This window comes from Cyprinus carpio, chromosome B12 (assembly GCF_018340385.1).
Source record: "Cyprinus carpio isolate SPL01 chromosome B12, ASM1834038v1, whole genome shotgun sequence".
Lineage (NCBI taxonomy): Eukaryota > Metazoa > Chordata > Actinopteri > Cypriniformes > Cyprinidae > Cyprinus > Cyprinus carpio.
This window is the reverse complement of record NC_056608.1, coordinates 7,442,332-7,470,118: the sequence shown is the minus strand read 5'-3', so window position 1 is coordinate 7,470,118 and position 27,787 is coordinate 7,442,332. Positions and strand designations below refer to the sequence as shown.

Genomic DNA, 27,787 nt, shown 5'->3' with positions numbered 1-27,787 from the left:
ATAACATCAATTGGTTTATCTGTTATCGAAAGCAGAACAGAGAGGAAAAGTGCACTAGCAGACTCACACACGTGGAAACTGGTGTGATAACATCAATTAAAGGTATGGCAATATATGTATTATTTTAAACGCATAGGCGAAATTAAACGTTTAATGCTTTATGCGAAAAACTTTTGTCGGTGGTGCAGAATGTGTTTTCGGCAACCCAAAAGAGTTCCGATAACACAGCTTATTTGAACTATATGCTTAATTTTAATCATATAAGGCAGTATAAATATTGTAGTATCAGCATAATGTGGTCCACCACGTATGCGGACTTTATGTAACGTTATTTCACGTCTGTCAAGTCGCGTTTCTCCCAAAAGAAGTCAAAATAAACATTTTCAGACTGGTTGTTACTCATTATTGTATTAGTAATGAAAGAATCTAATGAGAATCACATTGACATTGATAAATGTTACTAAAAAAAACTTAAAGTAGTGACATTTTTGAAAAGGGTAAATATGTTTGATTCTCATGAAAATAATTCACAATGAAAAAATCCTTCATGGATCTTTCAACTACGTTTCTTAATGTGAAATGTCATTTATTTTGTGGTAAAATCTGCACAATAGTTACTTGTGTATGCAAACAGAAATTCTTATATTATTATATTGTCTTTAGATGACATCATTAGCACATCAGTTGAAGCGGCTGGCTCTGCCGCAGAATGACTCTAATCTGCTCAGCCGGAGAGTGGTGGCCTCTGTGCTCTTTGACCCTAAAGATGCTGCCAGCATGGACCGCAGCACCTTCTATGCACTGGGTAAGTCACATGTCTTCTACAGCTTTTCCTTCTTTTTTCTCCGAGACACTGGTCTGTTGAACTTCAACAGGAGATTGTTCCATTGAAAATAACAAAGTCGTCATGCACAGTCCTTCAATGACTTTTGATTTTGTGCAGTTATGTTTGCGTTCTAATAGTCAAAAATGTTACCATTGAAGTGGGTGTACTATAATAAATAGGTTTTTTATAAAGGAACAGTCTGTGTGCATACTATCATTTCTGCAGTGTTTTATTTGGTGTATGCTCATATGTGTGCATGGATTACTTGCTACAAATATGTAAATATTTTTATGTTCTAGGCACAATGGCTCATATACGTTATTCACAGTACTTTATGGAAATGGTCTGTTGCTGCTGAGCACTTTGTCACAGTTTTTATTCCCATGTTAACAGAGACATTTCTAATATAGTGACAACAGTTGGGAAGTAAATAAATATGATTTTAACAATAACACATATACCTTTGAAGACAGACCTACCATAAGTTCAGAGTTTAATCAATCGTATATGCTTTTGATGAAGCCATCTATTTGCATTATTTCAACTTATCTTTTAGATATTCACGCCAAAAGAGCTTGCAGGGACCACACACTCCCATGAAGCACTGCAAATTACATAATCGACTCAGTCTTGCTATGCTTTTAAAAAAAATACTTAAATATTTGTGAATGTATGTGTATTTTGAATGTGTATAAACTAAAAATATAGCTTATTGTTTTTGTAGACATAATCAACAACTTTAAATGAAGTTATGCAATGTCGTTTGCATTGCTTCATGGGATTGTAGTTTTTTTTTTCTTTCACTAAAGCTGTTAAGTACACAGTCTTGTATTTTTTTTGCCTTTTTTGATTTTCAAAAACATTTTTGCATTGAATGAAAGTTTGTAATTTTGTCATTCACCTTGTTACTGGTTGGTTTGTTTTATTGCTTAAAAATAGATAATGTTGAGCTGTTCATAGTTTAGGGTCATCTTGCAGTCATTGTTTCACATTGAAAATTTTAATTACCAGAAGTTTTACTTTAATCATTCACTCGTATATAATCATTCATTGCAACGAGTAGTAATAGTCATCTCGTTTAAATGTCTGCTGTTATTGATCATTCTGAACAGGCTGCACGGGACTTGAGGAGCTGATGGGTATTGATCCAGCGTTCAGTGAGTTTCAGGAGACTCTGTTTAGTCAAGCCTCTTTGAATTTAGAGCGCAGTGTTCAGACCAAAGAGGTCAACAAGAAACTGGACAAGAGCATCTCACTCTTTCTCACTCGACTGTCACCTTACTTTCTGCTCAAGCCTGCTCTGAAATGCATAGAATGGCTAATACACAGGTAATCTTAAGTAGATTTGCTGTTGTCTCAGATTGTCTGTGTGTCAAATAATTCACTATATCAGTTTTCAGACTATCGTTTTAGATTGTGATAAATGCATACACCTTATATATTGTAGCGTGGAACCAGTCTTCACTGATACAAATTGGATTTCAGATTCCACATTCATCTGTACAACCAAGACAGCCTGATTGCTTGTGTTCTACCATATCATGAGACTAAAGTGTTTGTACGAGTGATCCAGCTTTTAATGATTGAAGATCCAACCCACAAATGGCACTGGTTGCATGGACTTCAGGTAAGCCATAATGTTTCTCATTTTGTCATATTTGCAGTTGGTGTAAAAAGAGCTATATTTAGCATAACTTGGGACTCTTCTAATTGCACTGTGCTTTATCTATAGAAACCTGGTGTTCCCCTGGCCCGAGGAACTCTGCTCACACACTGCTATAAAGATTTAGGCTTCATGGATTTCATTTGTTCTTTGGTCACAGATTCAGTAAAGGTAAGACACTCTGGCTGGCTCTTTGTGCAGGTTAAAGTCTGCCAATTCAGTAATTCTACTAATACTTTATTGTATAATACTTTATATAATCATGTTGTAGGCATACTCTGGGTTTGTCCGGGATGGGCACTGTCCGCAGCTGCGTGTCATTTTCTCTTTCTATGCATCCACCATTGTTTCTGCGCTCGATGCAGTGGAGAAGATAACTAACTCTATTATTGCCAAACTGCTTCCTTTTGTACAACTGGTAAGACAATAATTCAGTGACATAATCCAGATGTGGTTTAGTTTATAAATATATGTATACAGGTGTTGTTATGTATAGCTTATTATTCTTGATTGTGCATCGATGTAACTTAGATCCTGAGAACATCAAATTCCAATTAAGTTTTATATTCAGTTTGCAGCCATATTCTGAATATGATGTTTATGCATACAGAATATTGATGTATACATTGTTTTGGAGGCATGCCTATCTATAAATGCGTGTTTCCTTTCCCGCTGTTGTTTCTCAGCAGATTGAAGATGTTGCCATACTATTACTACTTTGCACATCTTAAATTGAATTATCCTTCTCAAATTCAAAAATCCTTGACAACACTTCCACAAAATGGCAAGGTTCAGACACTCTGTTCTGAATGAGGTGTTTAAATGCAACCGATTAAAACAGGCTTATTCCAGAGGTCAAAACAGAATGTGGCAATCAAATATGGTGTTTACTTGACTGAAAAAATGTTGCAAAGATTAAATAAAATATTTCCAAAATCAATTTAATATAAGACTATTGCTCTTCATGTAAACATAGTCAATGACTGTTCCCAGTATATTTATCAGTAAACTTAAATAATTTCTGCTTTTTTTCTTCCCATAACAGGGCCTGAAATCTAACCTTTTAGACTATGCGGCTGCCACTTATATGATCGTGTGTCAGATGGCAGTGAAGGTTGTAATGGAGGATCATCTGGTGGACTCTCTGACCGTACAGTTGTGCAAGTGTCTACGCCGAAGACCTCAGCTGTCCCGAGAGGGTTTGAGCTGCATTATCATTCTCTTGCAGAATCAGAAAGAAGGTGTTGTTGGTCCAAAGTAAGTTTTAGTGATTTTACTTGAATTAGTAGTTGTATAAGGTGTGTTCCCCAACGTCTTGTTCAGTATGTTTTCTCTCACATTTTTCTGCATCTAAAATGCTTTATTGTCTTGTGCCTTTTCCCATTAGGGCATTTGGGTACCTGTGCGCTATCCCCACTCTGGTGTCCACTCTCCAGAGTATAGCAACAGTCCATGACATCAGTCCCCTTCTGCGTTATCTGCTGCCTCATCTTATACATTCTGTGATGGCCCAGGATGGTTAGTGTATATCTGTGAAAATCTCAATTCTGTTTATTATAAATTATTTATCTGTCTTCATTGTTTTTGAAAAAATAATATGTGGCCTTGTTATGTTTAATCACTACAATCCAATCAATTACAAATGGACAAAATCAGGTCCTGCGCTACATTTCTTCTCGTTTGAGAATCCGGTTTAATAGTGAAGAAAAGACCATTGTAATTTCCTTTTAATCTACTACTTATTTAAACTTGCCATTGTGTATGTAAATATTTGTGGATCATTTGCATGGAGTAAACTTTGGATAAAGGCATTTACAGATTGGATAAATGTAAATCACACCAAAGTGCTACAAGTAATGATCTGTGTAAAATCATACTAGTAGTAGAGTATTGGCAAAAAGTCTTTTCTCATCTCTCATGAAATGCTGCATTCATTTTTTTTTTGTCATGTGTACCGTAATAATGAGATTGCAGCTTGGAGCTGTTTCCAAGCAAAGTTCATAATGGTCAAATAAATCCATGTGTGAATACATCATCACGACATTAATTAACCAGTCTACCAAAAATTATTTCTTAAGGCTGGAATACACTAAATCTACAATGGTAGACATCATACAAGTGCCTTCTTTGTAATGGTTAAAGGGATAATTCACACAAAAATTAGAATTCTGTTATTAATTACACACCCTCACATCGTTCCAAACCCAAGAACTTCGTTCATCTTCAGAACACAAATAAAGATATTTTTTTGATGAATTCCGAGAGCTTTCTGACCCTCCAGTAGACAGCAAGTATACTACTATGATCAAGGTCCAGAAACATAGCAAGGACATTGTTAAAATAATCCATGTTACATCAGTGGTTGTCAACTGTAATTTTACGAAGCTACGAGAATGATTTTTGTGCGCAAAAAAAAACAAAAATAATGACTTTATTCAACAATTCTTTTCTTTGCGCACAAAGTATTCTTGTAGCTTCGTAAAATTACAGTTGAAGAACTTTACTAGCTTAACGCAGTACATGTAGCAAGGTTTTTATCAAATTATATAATAAATAAAAAGAAAAAAAGAATAGAGCAAGCTAGTGTTAGAGGCCTTTTTTTGCTTTTGTTTGTATAATAAATAAAAAGAAAAGAGTACAAAAAGATTAGAAAAGGTAGTGTTAGGTTTTTTTTTTTTTCAAAAAATGGCCAAAAGTCATGTACTGTATTCCAGCTTTTAATTTAAATGTCACTTCTCTAAACATGGAGAGTAGTAGTAATCAACACAAATTTCTAATCTGAGTCTTATGAAACTCTGTAATACTGGAATCATTCATGCCTAATAACACAGTGGTAATCATAGTAAAACTGCTGTTATCACATGGTTAATTGCTTTATTTATTGTGTCCCTGTAGATGAGCAGCAGAATGAAAGTTTGTCAGACAGTGCTGGACTTTTACAATCCGTGTTTCAGGACCTTCAACTCTCCAGCAACCTGGAGAACACTGCAGCCAAGTAAGTGTGTGTTATATGAGTGAATCTCTCTTTATCCTGGACATTATGTATGTATGATGATCTGATGATGGGTTAGAGTTTGAATCTTCTAAAATTATTCTTTTGAGCAGGCTGCTTCTTGAGGAGTATGTTTCCTGCAGCAGTGAGCTTCCCTCAGATAGGATTTCAGCTCTTAATCAGAAAATTCAATCTACTGTACGCCAGTTTGAATCCAGGTAGGTTCTCTTATGCACTTTAGTGCTATAGTATAGCTCTTAAAATGTTTTGTTTCTGTTTTTTATCTTTGTGTTTTTTACTCATAGGTATCCATGTGCACTGGATGTGGCATTGGAAAATCATGTCAAAAATGTGTCGTCTGACCATGAAAAAAGCGTGCTACATCAGTTCATCTCTCTAACTATGAGCTGTGGAAAATATCAAGTAGGTCTATTAGGTCTTTTATTGCTTTAAGCAGCTACTCTTTGTTTTAAAGGTAACAAATAATCTACAATATTGTACTGTCAGCTGACCTTTATCACAAAATAAATTCTGACAGGATAATCAGAACTTGATGTAAAACTGGAATGAGTGAACATATGAAACTGGCACCGATGTGTAGTACAAAAATCATTTTGACAGCCCTTGTGCTAATGTAATTGAAGTATTTATTTTAGTTGGGTTTTTGCAGTTGTACTAATTACCATTCACATCTTTCAACCCCCAAAACAAGACTTTAAAATATTGTTCTTATATGCAGATCCTGCCAGATTCAGACACCTCTCTGATGCTCAGCCTGAATCATCCACTACCTTCTGTGAGAAATATGGCTGTAGACTACCTAAAAGAGATCCTCACCTCAGAACATGTGTGTATCTTTTATATGCTCCTTTAATGTTAGCTTATTATTTTCCCCTTTTATCCATGAGACCCACATTAATGAAGTAATGAGATGCTGGTTGTCCATCTGACTGTATATTTTTATGGAGCAGAATGGCTTTGATGAGGCATTTCTGAAAGATGCATTGCTGGAGAGAATAAAGGATGATGTGCCAGAGATCGTTCTGTCTGCCCTTAAAGCTTTGCAGGTAAAACGAAAACGTCATGAATGTAATCCGTTTTGGTGATGTAAACTTCAAACTTCTCCTATTTTTGGTACAATCTAAATGTTAAACCTATGTTATGGTTTCCTGACAGCTTCACATGGACCTTATGGATGCGGAGGAGACTGTTTCCTGTTTGATTTCACTTCTTCATCGCATCAAACCATCAGCAGACTGGTTAGTTAACTGATGTTATACCTTCTGTACCTCCAGAACGATACAAATGTATTGCTTCTTAATGAATCAGTTGACAGGAAGTTTTAATGTAATGGAAAATAAATACTCTTAAAGTATTTGTTCAAAAACCTAGTGAGCTGTCAGCTGCCTCCTAACTGATTTGGAACAGTTTACATAACACCATGTCTACACCGGATGTGAGTGGCGTGACTATAGATCTCATTATAATCAGTGATGCTGTCTACACTGGATGCGACATGTCACGACACGACAATGACCTATTGACACAAATTTCAAATGATTTTCAACAGTCACTTTGTCGCGTCCAGTGTAAACAATTGTTGTGGTGCGGTGCGGCACAGCGTGACACGACAACTGTTGCGTCTGGTGTAGACACGCTGTAAGCAGCAATTTTGTGCATCATTTAAATAGCATTCATTACCTGAAGTGCATGGGAGGAAATTAAGAACCGTGTTTCCCCTAGGTTTACAGCTTTGGTGGGGGGGAAACCATGGGCATCGGAACCATTGTATCTGGGTGGGACATTACCCACCCACCCACTTTTTAGAGACCATATAAATGAAACTCCTTTCCATGTTTTCACTACATGCTGCACTATTTTGACAGGTTGCCATGAATACCTTTACATTTCTGTGTGATATGAGGCTAGTTTTACTCAAATGAAACAGTAAAATGCTCATCAAGTGACTTAGAGCAGTTTTGGAGATGTTGTTCATGTATTTAGACCCTGAAATCACCGCAAACGTCATGTGCTTCAGTATGTGTGTAGTAAACAAAACCGCCCATCTCCATTCATTAACACAGACATGCAGAACATGCATGATTATATTTAAATAGTCTTTTTGTGGATTAATATTTACAGATACTAGTCCATATTTAAGTGTAATCACCTACGTTTGATTAATTCATTTGAAGTTTGACAAATTCCGTGACATTCCGCGACATTATACAGTAAATTCTGTTTTTATGACTGGATTCCGTGATTTTTTCTGCGTTTTCTTTATTGCGAAAATCATAGGGCCCTACCTCTGTGTGTGTGAGTGCGCGCTCGTGTCTGTGCGTGGGTGTGGGTGTGTGCGCGTGCACGATACAGAGAGCAGAGGAGAATTGTAAGTGCGTGACCATTTAGAGACAGAAACGACATGCTGTCGTGTAAAAGATACATTTAGTAATAAAAAAGGAAACATACTAATTTAGTGTTTTTAATAAAACAAGGTATAGACCTGTTCTATAGGAAAGGTAACATTAAATGACTTCTGTTGTGATCCGGCGCTATATAGAAAATAAAATTAACTTGACCTTAAAAGGGGGACCTTGGTAGGCAGCGTAATAAGTTTTGTAATGTATTGTTAAGCTATGCTGCTCTTTTCATCCATGATAATGAAAAATTTTAATTAGGGGTGTAAATCGTGCCCTGCAGTCAATATTAAGTTATGTGCTTGTTTTACACATTATTAACTCACAAATGCAGCCACAATATAACATTAACATTTAATTGAAGTCTTTAAAATTGCAAATCATGTGTCCCAATTGGGACATCCACAACAACAGCAACAAAGTGTTTGCTTTTTAAATAATGTAGGAATATACAGAATGAATTTTACACACTAAGAAGAAGGAAGCTTAGCTTTATCTGGTTTGTTTTCCACAGGTGTCCAGTGCTAAAAGAGGCTGTGCAAGTTCTCGATGACCCGCGTATTACTGAGGGCAACCCAGATCTTAAAGCACAGATTAGTTGGGAGCTTCTGCCCTTCCTGGTGTTGACCAATGCTACACCCGAGTGTGTGGAGCTGCAAATGGCATCTTGTGTTGCTGATTCCACTTTGCTGTCCCAGAATCCCCTTACTCATGGTTGGGCCAAAGGTAAACACTGCTGCTGTTTTACATTGAAATCTGTTTTACAGTAGAATTTTTTTTTTTTTTTAAATAATGCCTAATGTATCATATTGGATATGCAGATTTCTAAGGCCTCTAAATTATCAACATAATCAAAACTTTGCTAAAAAAAAAAAAAAAAAACTGTTGTACACAATTCTGCATGCCTTCTGTTGTTTGATTGTAGTTTATATTTTTCATTTACCTAGTAAAAGACCTTTTAGTCCACCTCAGGTCATGGTACACGTGTCTGTTTTAAAATAAAAGTACTCATTAGAATTTAATTTATTTTAAATTGATAGTAATATTTCGAGATTAACACTTTTTGGACTGAAGCAACTTAGGTTTGCTTAATTGTCAATTAGCAATTTCCTGCTTATTTCTGAGTAAAAAAAAAAAAAAAAAGTTCTGCGGGAATTGATTTTATCAATTGGTATTTTTGATTGGATAATTAGGCTTTGATATTACTGATTAATATTATTTTCGCCGCCCATATTGGCTTGAAATAGTCAGAGAAAGAGAACATTATCTGATGATAATTTAATTAAATCAGTACTGATAGATTCCCTGTTGTCTTGATTCTTCTTTATTTATAGTGCTGAAGGATGTTCTGGTCAAAACCTCTCAATCAGATGTGCTCGGTGTGGTCAACCAAATGCTCACAACAACACTAATCAAAAACTTGGCCAACATGGATCATGTAACCAAACGCAGCACTGTAAGTGTCAAACTTCCTGTCCAAGCAAAGGATGGTTCACCTAAAAATGAAATTCTCTCAATTACTCACCCTCACATCATTCTAACCTTGTATGCATTTGGTTCATTGAATGTTTAATTTGTCCATACAATGAACAGTTTAATGGTTTCCAATGTTGCATTCTTAAAAACACCTTCCACACAAATGTGTGTTTGAACCAACTTATTAATACAAACCAACATTGTCTTTGCTAAGATCAAACTGTGTTGTCACATGTGTCAATCTTGCAGCTGCAGAATGTGTGTGATATCCTGAGCCGTCAGGGCAGTAGTGTGCGGGAGAGAGCAGCATTTGTGGTGTTCAGTAATGCATTGCTACAGAGTCTGCAGTCCATGACCGAGAGTCAACACCTCCACACAGCACAGAGTGTCTACAAACTACTGGAACCTTTACTGCTACAGGTCTACACAATCCAACCTGAACAGGTCAGAGCACAAATGCAGAAACTGCTGCTACTGCTTTTTTTTTTATTTCTGTTGTTTAGAAAAAGACTGTATCGTCTGAATACAGTTTTTATCACTACAATGTACTTCCAGCACTGACTGATGCTGATAATTATAGGTTACTAATTTTATAGTGATAGTTACTTGTATATTGTGCATTATTTTTTCATTTTGTGAATTGTAAATTTGACATCTACACTATTATTTGGTTAAAATAACACAAAATTGTATTTACGTATGTCTAATGTTCATTTTTTACTTCTTTCTTTATTGAATGTTAGACTTCTAGTAAGGAGGTAAATGAGTGTCTGCCAGTCTGTGTGATATTGGGTGAGTTTCTGCAGAAAATGAGCTCTGGCCTCAATGCAGAGAGAGAACAAGGCCTCATTCTGCTGTCACTTCTGCGGCTTTTCATCACGGCGCTCAAATGTCCAGATTCTGCATTTAAAGGTACAGGACTGCTAATTTAGGAGTGAACTGTGATGTTATTTAAACAAAAATAACACAAATTAAAGTCATTATTTATAAAAAAATACAACTTAACTTATTTTGAAAGAAGTCTCTTATCCTCACTAAGACTGCAAAAATACAGTAAATACAGATTGGATGGATTGATTTATAGATTGATTGATTTGAAAATATAATTCATTCCTTTGATGGTAAAGCTGCATTTTCAGCAGCCATTTGCTGCTCAAGAAGATTTTTTTGCTTGCTTTGTTTATTAATAGAAAGTTCAACATAATGGCATTTGAAATATAATTTATATAAATTTGAAGTGTAATTTTGTTTTGTAACAGTTTAAAAGTCATTCCTGTCAATTTATTTTCTGAAAAACATGTATTGACCTCAAACTATTGAGTAGTAGTATTCATCTGCATAAATCTCATGTTTAGAGAGCAGGGCATTTCTGTGAATAAAGGCATTTACTTAATTAACTACAAATATTTAATGTTCTTAAAATGGCCAAATGTGGCCCAGTTAATTCGCCTGAATAGTTCATTATCTAAAATAGATTTATGTTGCTAAAAATTGCATTGCTATGTAATGTTATTTTTAGTTAACAAGATTGTGTTTTTCAGATGAGCCGTGGTGGAACCCAGAGAAGATGGACGCCAATACCTGCTGTTACCTGCATCTCATGTTCTGTCTATTTGACGTTGTGATATCAGGGGCCAGTCAAGGGCCCTTGGCTCCATGCTTCAAGAGCCTAATGCAGCCTCTGTTACAGGTACTGTATTCTCTTCACAGATACTGTCTAACACTGCGTTATACCTAACACCTCTAGGTGGAATATTATGCTGTTGATTTTGAATTTTACTGATGTAGCTGAGGCACATTAGTAGTTTGTATAAATATGCAGTTCTTGAGCATGTTTTTCACTCTTGCCATACTATAATTATGCCAGATACTGCCATTGTGACAGTCAGGAAATTTAGATTAATTTTTAACATTACTAATTCTTTTTAGTAAAATCAGTGGCATTGGATAGATGGCTAATTTCTCTGTGATGGTTTATATTTTGCAGGTTCACCTGAATGAGCCAATAACCCTGTTTAAGTTCCTCTCTCTTTTATGGGGCTACAACAGTAATTTGGGTGATCAGTTGGATTGTCGAGTTAGTGCCATACTGCAAACCCAGGCTCTTTATGTGGGAAAGGCTTTGCTTTGCAGTCAGCCAGTAAAAACCCTCAACCTGCTGGCATCAGGTTCCTCACCAGGTATGTCAGTATGGTCTCTCTCACATCTGGTTTTATGTTGGCTCAATTTGATAACCAAATTATAATAGGCCGCCAAATAAAAATAATAATAGTTATAATTTAATACATTAATACGAGAATGAGCCTAATATCGTCTTGACTATTGACAAAGAGATCTGCTATCGTCGATAAATGATACTATCGTATATCGGCACAACCCTAATGTGCAACCCACTGGTCTTGTTTTTGCAGTGGTGCCGTCCTTGCTGGTGTGTCTGTGTTCAGGCATCTGTGAAGTTCGGAGAGCTGCCATTGCTGTGCTCCACTCTCTCTCAGGGGTTGTTTCATCACCTTATTATCCACTAGTGGAGAACCTCCTCAAATCATCAGAGGAGATCATCGCTGACCCTTCATACCTCAGCCAGGTCAGTCAAAGCACAATACAGCATCATAGCTTTGGTAAACAGGATTTTCCATTTTGTGTTGAGTAAGTTCTAGAAGTGTTGGATGCCTAAATCAAAACTGTTTAAGAAATAACACTTCTGATGTTACTGTAGGCACTGTCCAAGATATATGAGGAGGGACTGTTATTGAAAGATAAAAAGAAAAAGCTGGCATCAATTGAGCAGCTCCTTCAGTGTGTGCAGTTACCTTGCTGCCCTGCCTATACCTGCAAAACACTGCTGCGAGCACTTCAGGACGTACATGGAGAGGTACTGTCACCAAACTGATCATTTTAGTTTGCATCTCCTCAAGTAGTGTCTTTAGTTGTTTTGTGTATTATAGAAGTGGTTTGTGCAGTCCATGTGATCAGGTGTTTCATGGTCATGACAATAGTTCTCAACAGGTGGGAAAATCTATCTTTGCTCTGCAAAGGTGACACACAAGCTGTACAGTATCTGAAGTTCCATTTACATGTATTGACAAAAACTGTTTAATGCTGCTCTGAGGTGGCATGAATGCATTTACACTGCAATTACAATTGCATGTTATTAGATTTAGGTTCGCCTAAATATTTTTTCAGAGTCACACATAGTAATTATCAGTTTCTTTTATTTAAGTGTTTGACGCTAGTTTGTCATGCTTTTCTAATGATAATGCCCTTTGTCCAGCCCATTTTGGCTGTTCTTCTGCCTGCTGTGGAGCGACTTCTTGAGCAGTGTGCTCCAGACTCGTGCACCTTCCTGCCAGATGAGGCCCACCTCCTGCAGCTCCTGCTTAGCAAGTTCAGTGAGGCATCTGCACCTTTACTGGTCAAAGACCCCCGATGCCTAGAGGTCTTCATTAGGGCATTGGGCACCTCAGCAAAGCCATACCCTACTATGCCTAGTTTCCAGATTATTGCCCTGGAGCAGGTTGGTGGACATTTACAAAAAGCTTTATATTATTAAGAAGCAATTAACTGTGTAACAGTGTGTAGGACATAGCAAAGCAACTTTAATAGTGATGCAGGCTGTTCAACAAAAAAAAACTGAATATCTTCTTGTCATTTGTCTTAGAATTGTCACTATGAATTAAAATAAAAACAACCGTTGCACCATATGCTCTGTGACGAAAGATGTTTTGTTATAATTTGATTGCATGTTTCCTCAGATCACCAAGCCATTCTTCACTGCTCTTGGAGATGAAAAGATTCAACAGAAAATTCTTTCTGTTTTATTTGACTTGCTGGTGGGGAACAAAAACCCTGCATGTGCCCAAACTGTAAACGGTGTATTTAGAGCGGTATGAAAAATATTTCTTTTCATATCCATTTTAAACAAAATGATTTAGAAGGGATGTTTTGTGCTTATTTTGCTTATAAATCAATAACCCATGTTTGGCTGTGCCCCTTTTTCTAGATTGCTGTGGATGCAGAGCTAGTGGCTAATGAGCTGATGCCTGTAGATAAACAAAAAGTTACTGCTACAGTTCAACAAACACGCAGGAGTAAAATGCAAACAAGGTGAGTTGCTGTCCTTAATTAATCAACTCCAAATTCCAGTTCTGGAAGATTTGAAGATTTAAATTACAAGCTTTATTCTCAGAAAAACACAAGAATCATCCGGGGTAGTTCCAGAGGAGAATGTTGTCTCTTGGCCAAGAGTTACCCTTATTTTAGAGCTGCTGCAACACAAGAAAAAGCTAAGGAGAGCCCAGTGTCTTGTGCCCGCTCTGTTTAATCTGCTCTCCAGGTATGTTAAGCTTGCATCTACCGCTATGTTTTTACATTCAACATTACACAGAAATATGTCACATAAATGTATAATGGATTGTGATGCTGTTTCATTTGTGTACCATAGATGTCAGGAGCCTGCCTCAGCTGAACAGGAAAATCTTGAGTACACAAAACAACTCATTCTTAGCTGCCTGCTCAATGTCTGTCAGAAACTGTCTCCTGATGGAGGGCCTATCAGTCAAGGTACCAGAAATCTATCATGAAATGCCTAAAAAAAATGAGAAAGGTTATGATCAGGGTCAAATGATTTCATTACTTTGTTTAGCCCTATGCAGATGGTAATAATTTACATGAGGGTGTTAGATAATTTTGCAGACCTTGAGAAATAATTAGCATCCAGGTTTATTTGTCATTTTGCAGTAGATATAAACACAAGCTTTCTCTTGAGTTTCTTTGAATCAGGAAAGATTGTTAGGAAATATTTCATTTGTGTGTGTGTATAGACGTGCTGGAGGAGGATAAATTTAACGTGGAGCTGGTCGTACAGTGTGTCAGGTTATCAGACATGCCCCAAACTCACCATCATGCTCTCCTTCTGCTTGGTGCTTTGGCGGGTATCTTTCCTGTAAGTACAATCGTGAAACGCTCACTCACACACATACTTTCAAACACAGCGGTAAATGTCTTTCTCTCTGATTTTAGGAGAAGGTTCTTCACAACATCATGCCCATTTTTACATTCATGGGCTCCAACATCATGCGACTGGATGACACTTACAGCTTCCAGGTCATCAATAAGACGGTTCAGGCAGTCATTCCTGCTCTTATAAAGGTATGTTTAAAAATATGTTTGTTGTATGTACTGTTAAATATATTTAAAGCATTTGAATGTCTGCTTTTCATAAGAGCTTCAAAGATAAAAAAAAAACAAAAACTAAAATCTATAGTATTAAATGTTTGTAGGGGTGTGCAATAATTATGGCAATATCTTAATAGCTGTTTAATGATGTATGAGCTGACTTTCAGTTAGGGCTGGGTGATATATCGCATGCGATTGTCACGCGCATTTAGTCAGTAAAGCCGGTTCTCTGATTACCACTAAATCGCCATCACCTGCTTTCAAATGGACCGCATTTAATAGACAGAGCCGTAGATCACTGACAAGCTACGCAATATCGCGTTCATTATCGCCTTCGATAATGAACGCGATATTGCATAGCTTGTCAGTGAACTACGGCTCTGTCTATTAAATGCTGCTCCATTTGAAAGCAGATGATGGCGATTTAGCGCTAATCAGGGAACTGGCTTTACTGACGAAATGCGCGTGACAATCTCATGCAATATATCACCCAGCCCTACTTTCAGTATGTCACTCTCTTTATGAAAACAAACAAAAATACTTGATTCTAGATATGGTGGTTAAAAAAATGACCCTGTATGATTTGTTTTTGCATTTCTAACAATATAGTTGATGTCATATGAGCCGTTTTCTTGAATATCAGCACTAATATGATATTGGTTTTATGCAGCAGTTAAATAAAGTTAATATTCTGAGGTAGAATTTAGGCACAATATTGTCAACATTGCTCTTTATAGTACAATTATAATAATGAAAATAGTCCCAAAAAAAAAAAACCCTAGCAGAAACGTTGGACATTTTCAAGAAACATACAGCAGAGATTTTTAAATGAATCAGGTGAGTCAGTAATTCAATGACTCAATTAAGCAACACACAGCGGTGACTTGCTGCCATGTACTGGTATTTATAATTTACCATTTAAAGTATTATGTCTAATTATCATTATTGACAAAATCCACATAATATTAGGATTTATTATTTTTTTTGTCAATATCAAACATCAAAAATGATTTATACTACAGACATGATTGACACTTTGTATAGAGATTGTAAGGAGATGTCAGCAATAGGAATTCTTTGGATTATTTGTCCTGGTGGATGATCCAAGCTGTATCTAGAGACCAGAATATCATAACATTAAGCAGTGCCTTGGCAACCACCTAGAATACGCAAAAATTTGCATAGAAACACAACAAAGCTGCTTAAAACACCTTGGTAACTACATGGCAACGCCCTTGCAACCAGACACAATCTATCATAGTAGTTGGGAGTTTTACACAGTTTTATACTCATAATTTCTTCACAAAATGTGAAAGGTTTATTTTTCTGCTATTTAAAATGTAACTGTTACAACATTATATTTCAATTCTTGTTTCTCCACAGGCCCATGAGGGTGGAAGTGCTCAGTCTGAGGGGCATATGGAGACTGTGGTGTCACATATCGTGCATGTGTTTGTTGATGCCCTGCCTCATGTGCCTGAGCACAGACGCTTACCTATTCTCAGCCAGCTGATGAACACACTGGGGCCGTCTCGCTTCCTCTGGGTCCTGATGCTGCTCCTGTTCAAACAGCATGCCACACAAACATCTGTCAGTGCAACTGGGCCTGAAAAAGTAAAGAAAGTTTCATGCATGTTTTTCAAATTTCTAACTGTGTTGATATTTTAGTTTAAGATTTTATGATACACTGAAACCCCCAGTTGTGTTGTTTGTTGTGTAGGAGGCTGTTGTAGAAAGAGATCAGGAATTCTGGATTTCGGTGTGCTGTGAGTTTGAGGTAAAGGAGCAGCTGAGCTCCATGATCAGAATCTTGCAGTATCTCATGACTCTACCACAGGACAAAGAAGAAGGTAAGAACTGGCTACTTCAGTGAAATGCCTCTGATTTTTTTTTTTCTTATGTTGACAATATTGTTTTCTTGATTTTAAGTGATCTTCATTTTAAAAGAACAATATTGATTCTTAATTTTTTTTTTTTTGACATGAAACAAAGTCTCAGCTTTGAAATGCTCTTCATCATGAAATTCGAACAATAAATGGTAATAATAATAAATGTTGCTGCTCTTAAATGTGGCGTGAGAGATGGCTGTATCTGCCTCAGTTTAAGCAGCAGCACAGAGCACACACAAAAAGATTGACTTACTACTAGTTATAGCATGAAATAAACATGAATTATCATCAATAGATGTGTTGAAAGAACCCCTATAGCTTATTGAAATGTATCATGTCCTATGTAAACTCTCAATTAGTCCATCAACTGTGGGAAGACATCAATAAAACAGCAAACATTGTCACTTAAGATAACATTTACCTCAAGAAACCCATTCAGTGTCCATAACTCAATTTAGTCAACTAGAAAAAAAAATCATAGAGGATTTTGCTAAATATGCACTATATTACATATTTTCACTTAACCTGTTAGTGATGTTAAATGCATGTTTAAAAATGCATTTGTAAAAAAGCCTTTTAATATTAAGACGGTAATATGTGCAGTTTGTTTTATGCACAACGTTTGTATACAAAACTGCCTAATGTGCAATTATGAGCAATGTTTGTATACAACACTGTTTATATTTAAGTGTGGACTTCTCAAATTGAATCTAGAAATTAAAGGACAGGGAAAAAACCTATGTTTGATATTTTCTCTGGGCAGCTCCGGAGAAAAAGAGGACCCGTGGAAGAAGTGCGGTGAAGAAGGAAGAAACCGTCTCTGATGTGATCTTCAGCGTAGAGGCTCATAGTGGCAAGGACCTCCGTCATTTTAAATTCCTCTCCGTCTCTTTAATGGCTCAGCTTCTGGGCTCTGACAGATTTGTTGGGAAGGTAGGTTTAGCGTAGGAAGCATTCAGTTTAATGTTGATATTATAATGCCCCTAGGATTCCTCAGTAGACACCCTAAATGTGTAATTGTTTGACTGACAGGTGGCTGATTGTGAGGACCTAACAGAAAGTACCTTACAGGCTCTTCAGCAGAAGTGAGTTGCAGCTTGACTACAGTACTTGGATTAATGGTGATTGGTTGTAGTGACATTGGCAGGGTGTAATGTTTGTGTTTACTTGTTAGTCTACTGGAGGAGGTTCTGCGCTACATCCATGCAGTAGCTCGATGTGTAGAGGACAATGCAGACAAACCCACAGCTAAGTTCTGGAGAGCTCTGCTCAGCAAGTCCTATGATATCCTGGACAAGGTAGGAAGCACTGGATTGATAAAATATTATTAAGCATGTTTACAAGCACACCATTATGCTAATAGCTACCGAAAATTAGTTTATTGAAATAACTAACTTTACCTGTTTACATAAAAATCAATAACCTGGCAAAGCAAGACTTTCTTGGGTCAAGAAAGAGTTCATAGTGCACAGAATATGCACAGTTATTCTTTTTTTTTTGTGTACACTTTAATCCATGCATGCACATGCATAAAACATGATCTGACTTTTAGGTTAATGCCCTGCTGCCCATGGATTCCTTCATAATGGTAATGAGAGGCCTGATGGGTAATCAGTTGGCATCAGTAAGAAGGAAGGCCATGGAGTTACTCAATAACAAATTACAGCAGCGAACGCAGTGGATGGAAGAGCAGGTAAGAAATAATGACCAGTTTTTAGCATTTGTAGACTATTTAGAAAATGACTTAAAAACAATGACTGCATATTCTACAATAATAAATGTTTAAATATTAGCTGATCACTTTATTTCCTCTATTTCTCTGACAGATTACTGTGCTTCTGGAGCTCATTGGCGTCCTCCTAAAAATCGTGGGTCGGAGTCACGGAAAGGTCACGGCACAGGAAGAAGAAGAGCTGGCTATTAATCGACAGACGGCCCTTTACAGCCTTAAGCTTCTCTGCCGAAATTTTGGCTCAGCCCATCAGGAGGCATTTGTACCAGTGCTGAAAAAAGCAGTGGAGCTTGTTGCTAATAAAGAAGAGGAGAAGAACGTCATGGGAAGTGCTCTGCTGTGTGTAGCTGAAGTGGCCAGCACACTGAAGGCCCTCGCAATACCACAGTTACACAGGTACTGTTAAGCCCAAAGCAAGGGTTTTGGATTTTACACGTATGCTAGTGTATAGTGCAGCCCAGCACAGATGAGCACTTTTGTGAGGGGTTATGAGATGAATAGGCCTACATCTTTAGTTTAAAGAGTTTACAAAGATATTTTAATTGCTTATAACTTCTGGAGAGAAATGATGCAGACAGGACATAGATTTACCTTTCCTGTGTGTTTTTGTCACCTGTGTTTGTGCATGCTATCAAATAGAATATGCTTTCAAAGTCAAAACTGAAGTATATTTTTTAATGTTCGTATCTGAATTTTACATGAGTACGAAGTATAAAGCTGACAAGCAGTGTAAATCACCAGGGGTGGCGATCTAGAAGTGGTTCTAATTTTGGAATGATCTTCTTTGGAAGTGAATGATCTTCATTACTTGTATATTAATGTGTTCTGTCTTCAGCCTGATGCCTGCAGTGCTTGACACTCTAAAGGAGAGGAAGGACCTGCTCAACAATGAAATCTACCTGCTGAGCGCTGTCACAGCTCTACAGCGCGTATCAGAGACGCTACCACACTTTATCAGCCCCTACCTGGAGGACACCATCTCACAGGTCAGTATCAGTAGCAAGTTGTTACTTTACGTTAAACCTTAGAGCAGCATATTATTCAGATGCATTTTATCTACAAGGTTACAATTGTCATTTGAATCTTCCCATTCTTAGATCGCCCGCCTAACTCTGCTAGCCAAACGACTGACATCTTGCCCTCAGCTGTCTGTGCGTCTCTCCTCACTCAGCACCACTCTTGCCACAAAGGTGCCTCCAAGGGTCCTCATTCCCACCATTACTAAATGCTATTGCACCATGGTGGATGCTCAGCAGGTAGGATTTTGTTCATCACAGAAATACCAAAGAGTTTGAATGGACACATGATCTTTGAGAAGTCTTTTAGAAGTGTCAATTAATGGACACTTCCTTCAGTTTATTGCTTATTCATCTGATACCCATATTTTCTGTACCTGTTGCAGAACCGTCTTGGTCCTCTGATGATCATCCTGAAGGAACATATAACTCACATGGTTAAGGACCAACTCAACAACCACCAATCAGAGCTCACTTCCTTCTTCCTGTCTGCTCTTGATTTCCGTGCCCTGCATTGCCAGGTGGTACTACATACCCCTGTTTCAATTTATTTTTTCAATAAGTGCACTTATTGATGATTATAAATATAACTTTATTGTTTAATAGGGGGATCTGCAGAAGACTGGTGAGATCGAGGGCTATGTGATTGACTGTCTTCTAGTGATGGTTATGAAACTTTCAGAAGTCACCTTCAGACCTCTCTTCTTCAAAGTAAGCTTCTATTGTTTAGTGAGAAAAAAGACTTCCTCTAATAAAATGATTCTCAAAGTGGTACGCAGAGGAATCACTGAATTAAATGTTAAAACACTTAAAAAGTTTGCAAGGTGGCTAAATGATGTCTTTGTTAATGATTTTGATCAAGTACTGTGCATTTAAATACAGTACCGTTTTTATTTTTACTCTTTAAGTACAGTACATTTTTTTTTATTTAACTTTTAGGTACAGTATATTTTAATTTAATCATTTAAGTTTTTTATTCACCTGTATATAAGCACAGTGTTTAAAGTGGCTGACAATAATAAATATTCTTATCAGGAATAAAACTACCTCGTTTTTGAACTGTGCATAGCTGTAGCTGAATAATTAGGCCTACTACTATGCTACTGTATTTTACTGTTGGTCATTATGGTGGTACTTGGAGTGCCAAATATTTTCTGAGGTGGTCCTTTTTGTAAAAAGTTTGAGAACCACTGCTCTAATAAGACTGTATCTTGTTTTTAGTTGCATAAATAATGATAGTGATGGGCTCTTTGGAACCACTGCTCCATAAGTCTCTAAGGATTTTACATGATCTTAGATCAGTTTTAAAATGAAGACATGTTAATGCCACATTTTTATATTAAAAAAGGAATTAAGCAGTTAACTGATGCTTGTTAGCCTGATTAGTTACATGTTCTATAAAACACGAAGCAAGCCCAACAAATGATTACAACAACATGTTATACAGACACTGAATGTTTAATGGTGTTTGGTGATTTCTAGATCTGCATATCTAGAAAACATTTTGTGAAGTTTTGAAAGCTAAATTTGTCCCATTACTAAATATCGTCATATTGTACACACAAAATTGTAAAAAAAAAAAAAAAAAAACCTTGGAATTCACTAATCAAACTTTCGAGTCTGAGCATAAAAATTCTGTTTATTTTATTACAAAATTCAAATAATATATGTTGTCTTAAATGTGACATGAACCGTTATCTTTACAGAGGAGCATTTTGCTAAATGTATGCACTATATTACAGATTGATAATATTTTTATTTGTTAGTGATTCTCATTTTAACCTAAATATTAATGTAACAACTGACAGGGTTCCCTGTATAGTTTACAGTATTATTTGCAAGACTGTACCTATATAGAACCTTGAATTGAATTGAATCAAGAGCTTCTGAACTGAAGTTGAATTGAAATTGAAATAATTTCTGCGGTTTTGTGGGCATGGTGATAGCTAATAAACTGGTCGATTAATCAGTTTAAAAAATTCTTTGTTGCCAAATGCTCAATATGTACTTGACTTGAACAAAATGCATACTGATTGAGTCTTTTTTTTATTTTTCACACTTTTGCAGTTGTTTGACTGGTCAAAGATGGATGGTGCTTCTAAAAACCGCCTGTTGACGTTCTACAGACTGGCAGACAGTATTGCCAACAAACTCAAAGGACTGTTTGTGTTGTTTGCTGGGCAGCTGGTCAAACCCATCTCTGAATTGCTGCGTCAGCTCAACATTTCTCACACAGGTAGTCTGCACATATCAATATGTTTGTATGAAGTTCAGAATACACCTGCGATGCCTCGCTGTTAAACTGTGCCAACATTAACATGACCAGCTCATGCTAAGAAATGTGGAAAACGATTTGTGTTTTAGAGATAAAACACTAGAATATTCCAGTAATTTTTGTTTGGGTTTTTTTGACTGATGTAATTTAACTTCTACCCATTCTGCTCATAGAAAAACCCTTCTTCGATTCAGATGAGGAGGAGGAGGACGAGGATTCAGACGATGATGATGATGATAAAGACAATGTGACAAAGAGCAGCCTGCTGCTGCAGCATGTGTTGGACTGCCTCCATAAAATCTTCCTCTATGATACTCAGCGCTTCCTCAGTAAGGAGAGGGCTGATGCGCTCCTAGGCCCCCTGGTTGATCAGGTCAGAAATACACAAATAACAACAACCTAAACCCAACCCACACTAATCCTATTCATTAAAATAAATAAACAAAATAATCAAAATATAATCTAAAATCTGAGGACATATTTTTTCGTTCAGATTGGGGACTTAAAGTAAAAAACATCTAGATGGTGCCGCTTTCCTGAGATCATTAAACATTAAAAAAAAATCTTAAAAAGGTGTTTTTTTTTACTAAAGAAGTAATATAGTAGTTTTCCTTGGCAGTAACAAAATAGAGGTCAGGGCGGTGTGACCAAGTGTTTCTCAACCCTGTTCCTGGAGGCACACCAAGAGTACACATATTGGATGTCTCCCTAATCAAACGCACCCAATTTATCTTATTAGTAGATATGCCAAAACTTGAAATAGGTCAGGGAGACAACCAAAATGCCTACTGTAGGTGTGCTTCAAGGACCAGAGTTGGTAAACACTGGTGTAACCAACATGCAGGAACAAGTCTATGAACTTATCTATATGTGCAATTTAAAACACAGTATTGCATTAAACAATCAGTTGTCAAAACTGCCATTAAAACCAGAAATAAACTTTAAAACACTACAGTCACTGTAATAATTAAATATAAACTTATTCTTACTAAAGCCACTAGTTCACCCAAAAAGGAAAATTAGCCTGCGTTTTACACACCCTCGAGTCATCCTAGGTGTATATGACTTTCTTCTTTCAGACAAATCCAGTCGGAGTTAGATTACAAATTGTCCTGGCTATTCCAAGTGTAATCATTGCAGTGGGTGTTTCTGTTGAACAGCCCAAAACACGTCAAATAAAGTGCGTGCATCCATAATAAAACCTGCCTCACACGGCTCTGTGGCATGAATAAAGTTCTCCTGTAGCGAATCCATGCGTTATTGTAATAAAAATATCCATATTTCAAAAGTAATAAACACTTTTCTCTCACTTCTGCTGACTGTTGTACGCGGTAGGCATTCTGGCGGATGACGTAGGACGCATGCGTCGTGCAGGGCCCTCTGAGACATGCTAGTCACACAAGTTTGTTTACAGGGGCAATGGAAGCAAAGTTTCCTTACTTTAGCAAAGGAAAACCAGTCTCCTGTTGGCTTATATAAAAATCCTTGACATTTTTCTTTACAAATCCTTGGTTTGTACTTCTAATTCATGACCAGCATTTTTTGTTCTATTCTCTCTCTGATTTCGTCACTAATTATGCAACGCCAACATCCTATGTCATCCGCCGGAACGTCTTCTGCGTACCACAGTTAGATAAAATGAGAGAAAAGTGTTTATGACATTTAAAATATGGATATTTTTCTTACAAAAATGCAAGGATTCGCTACAGGAGGCCTTTATTCATGCCCGGAGCTGTGTGAGGCAGGTTTTATTATGGATGCGCGCACTTTACTTGACGTGTTTTGGAACGTTAAAAAGAAACACCCACCCACTGCAATGATAACGCTTGGAATAGCCAAGACAATTTTTAATATAACTCCAATTGGATTCGTCTGAAAGCCATATACACCTAGGAGGACTCAAGGGTGAGTAAAACGTAGGCTAATTTTCATTTTTGGGTGAACTAACCCTTTAAGTTATTCAGTCAAGAACAGTGAGTCTTTTTCTGTCTTTTGTTGTTTGATTAACATTGATGACACAGACAACGGCACAATGTCAAATGGAATAACCCCCAGAAAAGCTGACATTTTCATATTTCAAATAAATGTTTGGAAACTTAGATTTTATTAAATTTTACATGTTTACACCATTTGACTATTTTTTTATTGTTGTTAGATCAAAACTGTGTATTATATAAATTATAAAAAAAGTTTTGCTTGTCATTGTGGCATCTAATAATTTTTTTTTAATGTGTGTAAAGTTGGAGAACATGCTAGGAGGAGACGAGATCTACAAGACTCACATTACCAAGCATTTGGTGCCCTGTATTGCCCAGTTTGCCGTTGCTATGGGAGATGACTCACAGTGGAAAGTTCTCAATTATCAGATTCTTCTCAAGACACGACACAGTTCACCCAAGGTATGCAAATGTTAAATTCAAGCTATAAACATACAGAGATAGACTATGCATAAGTGATGTATGTAGTACAATTTTAAAGGGCCCAAAATTCAGTGGTGATAAATCTGTATATATATTTTTATTTTTGAATAGGAACAATGCTTACAAAATTGCAATTAGTCAAGAAGTTTTAAAAGTTATGTATTAAAAGCTGAATAAATTTGGAAGAATTTATGGGTAACAAACTACAGATGAAATCCTGAGAAGGAACCTTGCTGATAAATCATTTATGATGTTTAATTTAGAGGGTTAATCTGTGTGTGTGAAATTTGAGTATGTATACAGAGTAGCCGCATATCCACACTGAATTCAAAAGTGACAAATATGGGATAGATTGCTTGTGTTATTCCTCATTTGTGAGTCAATTTAGATAAAGAATCTGCTAAATTAATAAATGTAAACCAGTCTGCAAAGAGAGCAGTGCTCATTTATAAACACTAATTGAAGAGTTACAGTTTGATTTGAATTAGAAATTTAATTTGTCCATCTGTGTGGATAATTTGATTAATTCTTAATCTAAATGTTTTGTATTTTGTAACTGTATATCTAACCATATCGTGCATGAATTGTCAAGGTGAATGAACCTTGTTGCGCCATCTTGAGGCTGTGGGTGAAATACCCTTGGTATCTTATCCAGGATCTAAAAATGAACACTGGGCAAGTTCCAAATAAGAATAAAAATTGGTGTTGCAGAGTATATGAAACTGTGATACTCGCCAGCCAGGCAAACACTGGCCACATGTTTTGGAGTGAAAGGTGACATTGTGTTTATTTATATGCAATCATGATCCATTTTTTTTCCAGTACCAACCCTCTTCACACATTTGTAAAGAGGATGGTTCTTAAATCAATAAAGCAGCAGATTTGAGCTTTTACACCAATCTAAAAGCTCTAGTTTAACATTTAAATGCAAAGAAATAAAGACAGGCATAAATATTAGTAGGCTATTGTAATTTTAATGTTTTTCTGTAAAATACAATTATTATTATGTAGTGATATTAAAATTGAAAAAAACATGTCTTTCTTTGATTGTGTGAATATCCTGCATTATGAATGCAAAGATTGTGGGAATGATTAAAATTAGTGCCTCAAATCAAAATTTTGTTTTTGTTTTTTTTCTAATATGTGGATTTATTTCTCTTTGCGTAAATGTATTTTAAATACAGAAGTGAAAATAAATGACAATGTTTGCGTTTTTGTTCAGGTGCGTTTCTCTGCACTTGTCATGCTGCTGGAGTTGGCAAGCAAGCTGAGGGAGAACTACATGGTTCTTCTGCCAGAGACTATCCCATTTCTGGCTGAGCTTATGGAGGGTAAGAACATTGTCAACATTTAATCAAATGGGAACACATAATTTAAAGTACTAGTGTTGTCTTTGTTGCTTTGTTTGTCTTTGAGACTTTAAGAACACTTAGATCTGTTCCTTTAACAATCAAAATATTCTAGAATTCAGAATTTAATTATTCATTTCTCCTTATTTCACAGATGAATGTGAGGAAGTGGAGCAGCAGGTGCAGAAGGTCATTCATGAAATGGAGACTATCCTTGGTGAACCACTGCAAAGCTACTTTTAATGATTTCACACCATCACAGACACTTCTCACACACTTTAATTGTGCATTCGTTATTCTTGAACAATATTTGGTGATGAACTGCTCTGCTGGAACATGTGTCTGCCCACCAGTTCTACCTGCACACCATATCACTGACTAACAGCTCAACCTGTCCTACCTTTGTGTCCATGTTTATGTAAATTTAAAAAGTCACAAATTTTGCAAGCCAAAAATCACTGAATGCCACATGCTTTACAGTAGGGTTATATAAAACCCACACACAAGATGTTTAAATGTGTATATTGTTTTTAAAAAGTAATGGTTTTATATTGAATTTTCTAATGCATAATTATGTACTTCTCTGGAATCTGAATATCATAAAACGGAAGAGTCTGGAAAATGTGCATTTGTGTTTGGTAGGAATCTGGGTATACAACACATACTCTCTATATCAGATGCAGAAATATTAATTTATGCATTCATGGCCTCAAGGCTAGATTATTGTTATACTCTACTGGGTGGTTGCCCTGCATGCTTAATAAACAAACTCCAGTTAGTGCAAAATGCAGCAGCTAGAGTTCTCACTAGAAATTATGACCATATTAGCCCAGTTCTGTTAACACATTTTTGGCTCCCTATTGAGCATTGCATTTTAAAATTCTGCTAATTACTAACAAAGATTTAAATGGTTTAGCTCCTCAGTAGGCTACTTGAGCAAGCTGTTATCGCATTGTAGTCCTTCACATACATTGCCGTCTCAAAATTCGGGCCAGTTGATAAAACCTACAAAATCAAAATCGACTGTAAGTGGTAGATCTTTTTCCTGTTGAGCACCCAAATCCAGTCTGTATCCAGAGGGCTGTTTCATAAAAGACACTATGAAAAGCAGGGATTAAAGTCAGAAACTTGACTTGAAATAACCTAACAAATCAAGCGGTTTCATAAATGACAATTTAAGGCTGCGTTTACACTTGACATTAACATGCGATCACCGTGATCTGATCAAGAAGATCGGATCATCAGTCAATCAGAAAATGGGGCATTTACACTTCAACTGACTTTTCTATCTGGATAACTGATCGAATCTGACATTCCCGTGCAATATTTAAATAAGTCTCCAGAGAATGGCCTGGTGCAAAGTCAACCTGAAGTGGTGGGTTTTCTTTTGAAAAGCTGTTTCAGTAGCGGGACATTTTACAAATCAAAGATACAGATGCATCTCAATAAATTAGAATGTGGAAAAGTTGAAACTTGTGTATTAAATCAATGCACACAGACTGAAGTAGTTTAAGTCTTTGGTTCTTTTAATTGTGACGATTTTGGCTCACATTTAACAAAAACCCACCAATTCAACAATCTCAACAAATTAGAATACTTCGTAAGACCAATAAAATTAAATAAAAAACATTTTTAGTGAATTGTTGGCCTTCTGGAAAGTATGTTCATTTACTGTACATGTATTGTTGGCCTTCAGCTCATCTGCATTTTTTGGTCTCTTGTTTCTCATTTTCCTCTTGACAATACCCCATAGATTCTCTCTGGGGTTCAGGTCTGGTGAGTTTGCTGGCCAGTCAACCACACCAACACCATGGTCATTTAAACAACTTTACTTTTGTACTTTTGGCAGTGTGGGCAGGTACCAAATCCTGCTGGAAAATGAAATCAGCATCTTCAAAAAGCTGGTCAGCAAAAGGAAGCATGAAGTGCTCCAAAATTTCTTGGTAAACGGGTGCAGTGACTCAAAAAACACAATGGACCAACACCAGCAGATGACATTGCACCCCAAATCATCACAGACTGTGGAAACTTAACACTGGACTTCAAGCAACTTGGTCTATGAGCTTCTCAACCCTTCCTCCAGACTCTAGGACCTTGGTTTCCAAATGAAATACAAAACTTGCTCTCATCTGAAAAGAGGACTTTGGACCACTGGGCAACAGTCCAGTTCTTCTTCTCATTAGCCCAGGTAAGACGCCTCGGACGTGGCTTAACAAGAGGAATACGACAACTGTAGCCAAATTCCTTGACACGTCTGTGTGTGGTGGCTCTTGATGCCTTGACCCCAGCCTCAGTCCATTCCTTGTGAAGTTCACTCAAATTCTTGAATCGATTTTGCTTGACAATTCTCATAAAGCTGCGGTTCTCTCGGTTGGTGGTGCATCTTTTTCTTCCACACTTTTTCCTTCCACTCAACTTTCTGTTAACATGATTGGATACAGCACTCTGTGAACAGCCAGCTTCTTTGGCAATGAATGTTTTTGGCTTACCCTCCTTGTGAAGGGTGTCAATGATTGTCTTCTGGACAACTGTCAGATCAGCAGTCTTCCCCATGATT

General features: G+C 36.8%; 1 protein-coding gene across 1 annotated transcript; it reads left to right on the top strand.

Moving 5' to 3' along the window:
* Positions 1-25,852, top strand: LOC109099891 (HEAT repeat-containing protein 1). The gene is made up of 45 exons (XM_042735150.1): positions 1-102; positions 664-805; positions 1,939-2,155; positions 2,312-2,453; positions 2,559-2,660; positions 2,761-2,907; positions 3,535-3,746; positions 3,877-4,007; positions 5,385-5,484; positions 5,595-5,699; positions 5,787-5,904; positions 6,221-6,328; positions 6,453-6,548; positions 6,658-6,740; positions 8,413-8,624; positions 9,233-9,354; positions 9,624-9,818; positions 10,118-10,286; positions 10,916-11,064; positions 11,362-11,554; positions 11,786-11,958; positions 12,091-12,246; positions 12,646-12,888; positions 13,127-13,258; positions 13,375-13,478; positions 13,561-13,707; positions 13,816-13,934; positions 14,195-14,316; positions 14,394-14,522; positions 15,933-16,163; positions 16,270-16,399; positions 17,202-17,371; positions 17,471-17,523; positions 17,613-17,736; positions 17,991-18,131; positions 18,265-18,566; positions 19,006-19,156; positions 19,268-19,426; positions 19,573-19,707; positions 19,793-19,897; positions 21,254-21,422; positions 21,635-21,834; positions 23,702-23,860; positions 25,104-25,212; positions 25,385-25,852. The coding sequence occupies exons 2-45, from the start codon at positions 664-666 to the stop codon at positions 25,471-25,473; spliced, it is 6,495 nt and encodes a 2,164-aa protein (XP_042591084.1). The 5' UTR covers positions 1-102; the 3' UTR covers positions 25,474-25,852.
* Positions 25,853-27,787: the final 1,935 nt, after the last annotated feature.

Bases quoted from the DNA above. Each gene is read 5' to 3' on its own strand.
- LOC109099891 (XM_042735150.1), top strand. From the start codon at position 664: ATGACATCATTAGCACATCAGTTGAAGCGGCTGGCTCTGCCGCAGAAT. The intron at 5,485-5,594 runs GTAAGTGTGTGT...TCTTTTGAGCAG, and splicing joins CTGGAGAACACTGCAGCCAA to GCTGCTTCTTGAGGAGTATG. The intron at 25,213-25,384 runs GTAAGAACATTG...CTTATTTCACAG, and splicing joins TCTGGCTGAGCTTATGGAGG to ATGAATGTGAGGAAGTGGAG.